Source organism: Gossypium hirsutum, chromosome D07, assembly GCF_007990345.1.
Source record: "Gossypium hirsutum isolate 1008001.06 chromosome D07, Gossypium_hirsutum_v2.1, whole genome shotgun sequence".
Lineage (NCBI taxonomy): Eukaryota > Viridiplantae > Streptophyta > Magnoliopsida > Malvales > Malvaceae > Gossypium > Gossypium hirsutum.
The window spans coordinates 47,436,145-47,442,343 of NC_053443.1; the positions used below are offsets into that span (position 1 = coordinate 47,436,145).

Sequence of the window (6,199 nt, forward strand, 5' to 3'; positions counted from 1 at the left end):
TCTTTCTTAGACAAAAAGGCATGTCAATCTCTCATGTTATCAAAATCTTGCCAACCTAAAACCAGGTTTTCTCAGTATACAAAAAGGAAATGTTGGCAACCATAGCTGTTTTCGAAGAAAAGTATACCACCAGAGACTGAAATTTCTGTTGGACCAAAAAACTAATGCTGCAACTCAGCAAGTTATTGTGAAGGAACCTAGTGCTTTGTTGGATAAGCACGTTAAAAAGAGAAGTGATCAGCGAGTTATTGAACTACTCGTGCAGTGGAACAATAGTTTCCTAAAGATGATATGTCAGAATGCCTATCTAACTTGCTCAACAGATTTTGAAAATTCCATCCTTGAGGGCAGGATGTTTTGAACAGGAATGTGTTAATGCAGGCTCTTTCTACAAATGGTCCTGAGTTGGTTTGTTTTAGAAGCCCCGCAATAAGTCTATTTGTCCATTAGGCGGAGTTAGTTGTTAAAATCCATTTTTTGGTTGTAGATGGCAGGTTCCCATTTAATCAAAAAGCCGAATATTGCAAATGTATTCAGTAAAGTGGAACCAGAATACTCTTCCTCAATTTTGTTATTCGAGTTCTCTCTCTTTTCTTTATTCTACAACATCTCCTTTATCTTGGTGGTTCGCTTGTTTCATTCATAACAGATAATCACACTGGACTGGACAATCAGACTATACAAACTTAACATAACAACTAATAATTATGTAATAGAAAAAAAGTTCAGTTTTTCGTACCTGTAAACTCAAATCGTCGCCACCGAAGTCTGATTTCCCTAAAAAAGAAACAGTAAATTCCACCAACTTCCTTGCCACCGCAACAATTATCGGCTCCAATTGTTCCACTGCTCAAACAAAAAAGAATATATTGATTATTTAATCCTACGTCATTTAAAAACTAAAACGAAACATGACATTCTTCAGTTAAGAAACAAAATAAGTAAAAGTCGGTCATATAAAAAATCAATAACAAAAAAAAAATCTAACCATTGAATATACAAAACCAAGAAAAACAAAAATAAAATACAATCAAGAGAAAATAATCGAAACAGAGGACTATAAGTTTTAGAGATTTTACAGTAAAAAAAAGTTACCTAATCAGTTAGAAGCTCAAAAAATTGCTAAAAACCTACATATTGATTCAAAACAAAAACTTTAAGTGATAAATAAATAAACAAACGAACCTGAGAGGGATCGAAAGACGGAGGTAATACAGGAACCCAGAGAAGCGAGGGAGAGAATCTGATTATCGGACCAAGACTTAAACAAGGGATGGGAACCGGGTTCGATCGGGTGGAGGCCGGTTTGAAGAATCAAGTATAACTGTTGGAGCCCTAGCTTGATCGACTCATCGGAACGAAGCTTAAGAAGAAGATCGAGCGATGAAGACGAGGACGAGAGCTTCTCCTCGGCGAGGAATTGGCAGAGTCGCGTTAAGTGATCCGCCATATCTTTTGAGAAAAAGAAAGAAAAGAGTAGAGAGAGGGAGAGACAGAGATAGTCTGGTACCGATGGAGGGAGGGGTTTATTAAAGTAAGTACAGAGATGGGAGAAAATAAGGGCTTTATTGAATGAAATGAAAACTATAAGGCGGTGGAGATAATATTTTGCACTTGTTTTACTCCTTTGTTGATTTTTTCCGGTTTGATTAGAACGTGAAAGTCCACTTTTGCTTTTTCATCTTTTTTCTTTGTTTTTTACTTAAACCGGTGACGTTTTGGCGTTCCTAAAAAGCTGGTGACCTGTCATGAATTTCATTTTCATCCTTTCGGTAAAATTATTAAGCTCTCTATGCTTGGATTCGAATTTTATCTTTCTTTAAATTTGGTCATATTTAGAATTATTTTCACCTAAGAGTAAGTTATATTATATTTATATTTTATAATCTTTAATTGTATCTAAAATAAGTGAGTAAACTCAACTATTCAAATCACAAGTAGTTAAATTTCACTTTATATGGTTTTTTTTGTCCATACTGTCTGTGCTAATCGAAAATTATTTTTTCCCTTCCCTTTCAAAGTTTATTTTTTTCATGAAACAACTTTGGATCTAAGATATGTTTTTCTACTCATCGATGGGAACTAAATCTATCATATCAATCGTCATTTGGAGCTCATTGTTAGAACTTTTTAAAAAAACAAATACAAAAAACTTAACAGCCTAATTGTAACGACCTGATAGTCAGAGGTGTTGAAAAGTGAATTCCCAAGACTCCATTTCCGTAAATCGAATTCGTAAATATTTATTAAAAATATTTACGAAGTTAGTTGTGTAGTTAATTAGAATCTGGTTAAGTAAATTTGCATGAATTAAGAGTAATTAGGTATAAGAACTAAATTGCATATAAGGTGAAAGTTGAATTATAGATTAAAGAAAAATTAAAAGGACTAAAGAAGCAATTATGCCACTGTTTCTTTAAAATCTATATATTATTATATGTTTTACTTAAAATTTAAGTAAATATATATAATAATAAAGTAAATATAATAAAAAAAATAAGTAAATGAAATAAAGAAAGATAAAAGCAAAATCAAAATTGAGAAAGAAAAAGAAAGAAAAGAAGAAAGAAATAGACACAACGCTTACGGGTTTCAAAAGTTTTCAAGTTCAATTGGTTAGTCAATTTAGTCTTTTTTTCTTGTAACTTTTATGTTTTTGAAATCTCGTCATTAAGTACTACCCGATCTATGTCAAAATTTTAGCAATTATTGAGTTTTTAAGTGTTGTTAATGTTGAATAATTTTAGTATTAGGGGTTAAATTGATAGATTTTTAAGTTAGAAATGAAAAAGGATTAAATTGTAAAATGAATTGTAAATTTTGAGTAATAGGGACTAAATTGTGAAAATTTTGAAATTTAGAGATTTAAGTGAAAATAGGGAGTTAAATTTAGCTTAAAGTGAAAAATGTATGAAAATATAGAATTGATTGTGAAGAATAAAAATTAGTCTCAGTTTAGGGGCTAAATTGTAATTTAGGCTAATATTGTATAAAAATTGAAATATTCAATATGAAATTTAATTGTGTTGTATTGATGAATTTTAATTGTTTTAATTTCGTAGCTAACGTCGTACCGGAATCCTCAACTAAAAAGGAGAAATATAAAGTTGACGTGTAATAGCTCAGAATTCCCGGTTTGTATTTCTATAATATAAAATTAGTTGTTAATTGTTATATTTTAAATTAATGCACATGGTAAGTGGTTAAGGTGAGTATATTGCACTTTGATTATTGAATTGATTTAAAGTTGATTGAATTTGATTGAATTGATATATATACAAATATGATATTGGATATTTTTGTATTTGGAAAGTGATTTGGAACCCTATTAATTGTATCGGGCTGAGTCAGATATAAGTGGCATGCCATAGGATAGGAAGAGTTTAGGGATTTCTTCGACTTTGAGTTGATGAGGCATTGGGCGCCAATTTACTTCGGTTTATTCGATGAGATACTAGGTATCAAATTTATATAGCGCTGGGCGCAGTTATTACTTCGGATTATCCGATGAGGCACTAGGTGTCAAACTGGTGTGTTGGTTGGATCCGTGTATCCCTCCGAGTCTGAGTCATGTTAATAGGGGTAATTAAATAAATAGTACTATGATTGATATTGGATGATATTGTATGTGAACTGAAAATGAGATAGTGAATTAAAACATAAAAATGAGATACATGAATTATGTATTCATGAATTGGATATGGAATAGATAATGTTATTGATTAAATGATATGTGGATCAAACTGTGAAAAGTTATTGTATAGCAAGTGATGAGAATTGAGTATGGTATGAAATGGTGCATTTATGGATTGAGTATTAAATAGCTAATGTCATTATATGAATAAATGTGGTTTTAATTATTCAATTGTGCTTATAATTAATATGTGCATATTATTATTATCTCTTTAAATATTCGGATTATAGAAATACCACTGAGTTTTACTCAGCGTACGGTTTTACTTCCCGTGCGCAGGTTAGGTACTTAACTTTTGATCGCCGATTCAGCATCCAACAACGATCCCAAACTCAAATGTGGTGATGTTTATCCTTTGTGTCGACATGTACATAGGGTGTCTAAATAATAGTTATTTTGTGGTTTTATTGTAAATGAGGTTATAAGTTTAATATTGGTTTGGTAGATACATATAAATATGTGTTTGAAGCTATATTCTGGCATGGTAAATTGAACCAAATCTAGATAAGTGCATGTGAATTTAATTTTATGTTTAAGTGCTCATAAACTAGGCAAAATAGATTGAATTTGGTATGTCTATAATTTGAATTTGAATAATGTTTTGATAATATAATTTGATGATATAAATGTGTTACCAATGAGGGTACATTGGTTAGGCACCTAGGATGATTGTTTTGACATGATTCGAATGTGTTTGATTGTGTTTTGAACCAGTTAAACGAATGATTCTTGAATTACTTAGTGTCCAAGCTTGCAGGGAATGGTAAACTTGTTGTTTAAGGTACATTCTGAGTCCACACAGCTAGACACATGGGTGTGTGACTCGGCCGTGTGAGACACAAGGCTAGCACACAAGCGTGCGAGGCCATTTCAAATGGGTACACGGCCTGACACACTAGCATGTGGATTGGCCGTGTGACCCAAGTCAGAGAGTTACATGGGCACGGATACGAGTTGAGACACGGGTGTATGTCCCTATTTCGAATTCCCACACGGTTTAAGACACGGGTATGTCTCCTGCACGTGTGAACCCTGGAGCTTTGAAAATTTTTCTGAGTTTTCGAATTAGTCCCGACTTATTTCTAACGGGTATTTTGGGCCTCGAGGGCTCAAATAAGGGAAAATATGTATGAGTTTGATTGGTTTCTGACATGAATGTTATGTTATATGAAACGTTGAAATTTCTATCTATTTGATCTGTAAACTTCGGTAATGCTCTGTAATCGGTTCCGGCGAGGGATACTGGTTGGGGATGTTATACTAGTAACTAAAATAAAAACTTTTGAATAATTCAATAACTTAAATAAAAAGTTTCGTATAATTTAATGACCAAATTGTAACTTTTTTTTTAATTAATATTCAAAACAAAAACTTATCTAATAACTAATAGTGTAGTTTATCTTAAATTTTATTAAAATATTAATTTTGCACATTTAACTCCACACTTATTTATTAAAATTTGATGTCAAAAAAAGTAAATCTTAATTAAAAGTCGATTGAACATTAATTCAATTTGTAGGAACTATTGTTAATGCAAAAAACACGAATTTGAGAGGGGCTATAATCTGATTGACACGTAAAATAAATATATTATCTAAACTAAAGTTTTCATCTCAAATAAATAACTTAGCGAAGAAGTTTATAGTGCATAAGTGACGTGTGTCATTAATCGACAAGTGGACATTTTATAATATTTAAAATAAATATTAAGATCCACTGTTTAATATTTTTATCTATTTTTGAATCTATTTAATTTTAAAGCAGATTCACCACGGATTGAATTTTATTTATATTTCTATTTTTTATTATATTTTATAATATATTTGTTATATTTTAAATTTATTTGTAGAGTTTAAAAAATTCTATAGTAATGTACTAGATAACTTTGTTGGAAAATTACCACTATAAAATAAAAACATTAGCATTGTCAAGTACAAATAATAATGGAAAAATAAATAAATGAATATTATATCATGGAGAATCACTGTATTTTGCATTGATCGATGTAATTGGAAATGGACTTCGCCTCTCAAGATAATACTGTGCTTCCAAATTCGTACACCCGAAAGAGGAAGATGGAACTTAATCGGTATTGCTCTTTTTTAAATTTACGGAAAATAAGATCAACTAGATTTTAAAGGTGGTCGAAAAAATTGGCCGGGAAAACCACATTAGGATCAGTTCTTAGGAATGTTTGGAGGGGTCACAAAATGATCTCGTTTAAAACTCAAATTCCTAGACAGAACTTCCGCTAATGTAATTTTAGTAAAATAACAAAGCTTTTAGAGAAAGAAGAATGAGGGAGACTGAAACACCCCTAACCCATATCTATCGTCAAAACAGGGTTACAGAGCATTACCAAAATTTACAGATCAAATAAACAGATATTTCATATCATATAGCTTTTATATCAAATATCAATCATGATGTCCCTTATATGAGCCATCGAGGCCCAAAATACATGTTAGAAATAAGTCGGGACTAAACCGGGTACTCAGAGAATTT

At 31.4% G+C, this 6,199-nt stretch overlaps 1 protein-coding gene across 1 annotated transcript in view; it reads right to left on the bottom strand.

The window, feature by feature from the left end:
• Positions 1–1,520, bottom strand: part of LOC107954886 (auxin transport protein BIG) — a 21,449-nt gene extending 19,929 nt beyond the window's left edge. The window contains 2 exon segments of the mRNA XM_041096867.1: positions 683–846; positions 1,186–1,520. Of these exon segments, the coding sequence (XP_040952801.1) occupies positions 683–846; positions 1,186–1,450 (429 nt within the window). The 5' untranslated portion in view covers positions 1,451–1,520.
• Positions 1,521–6,199: the final 4,679 nt, after the last annotated feature.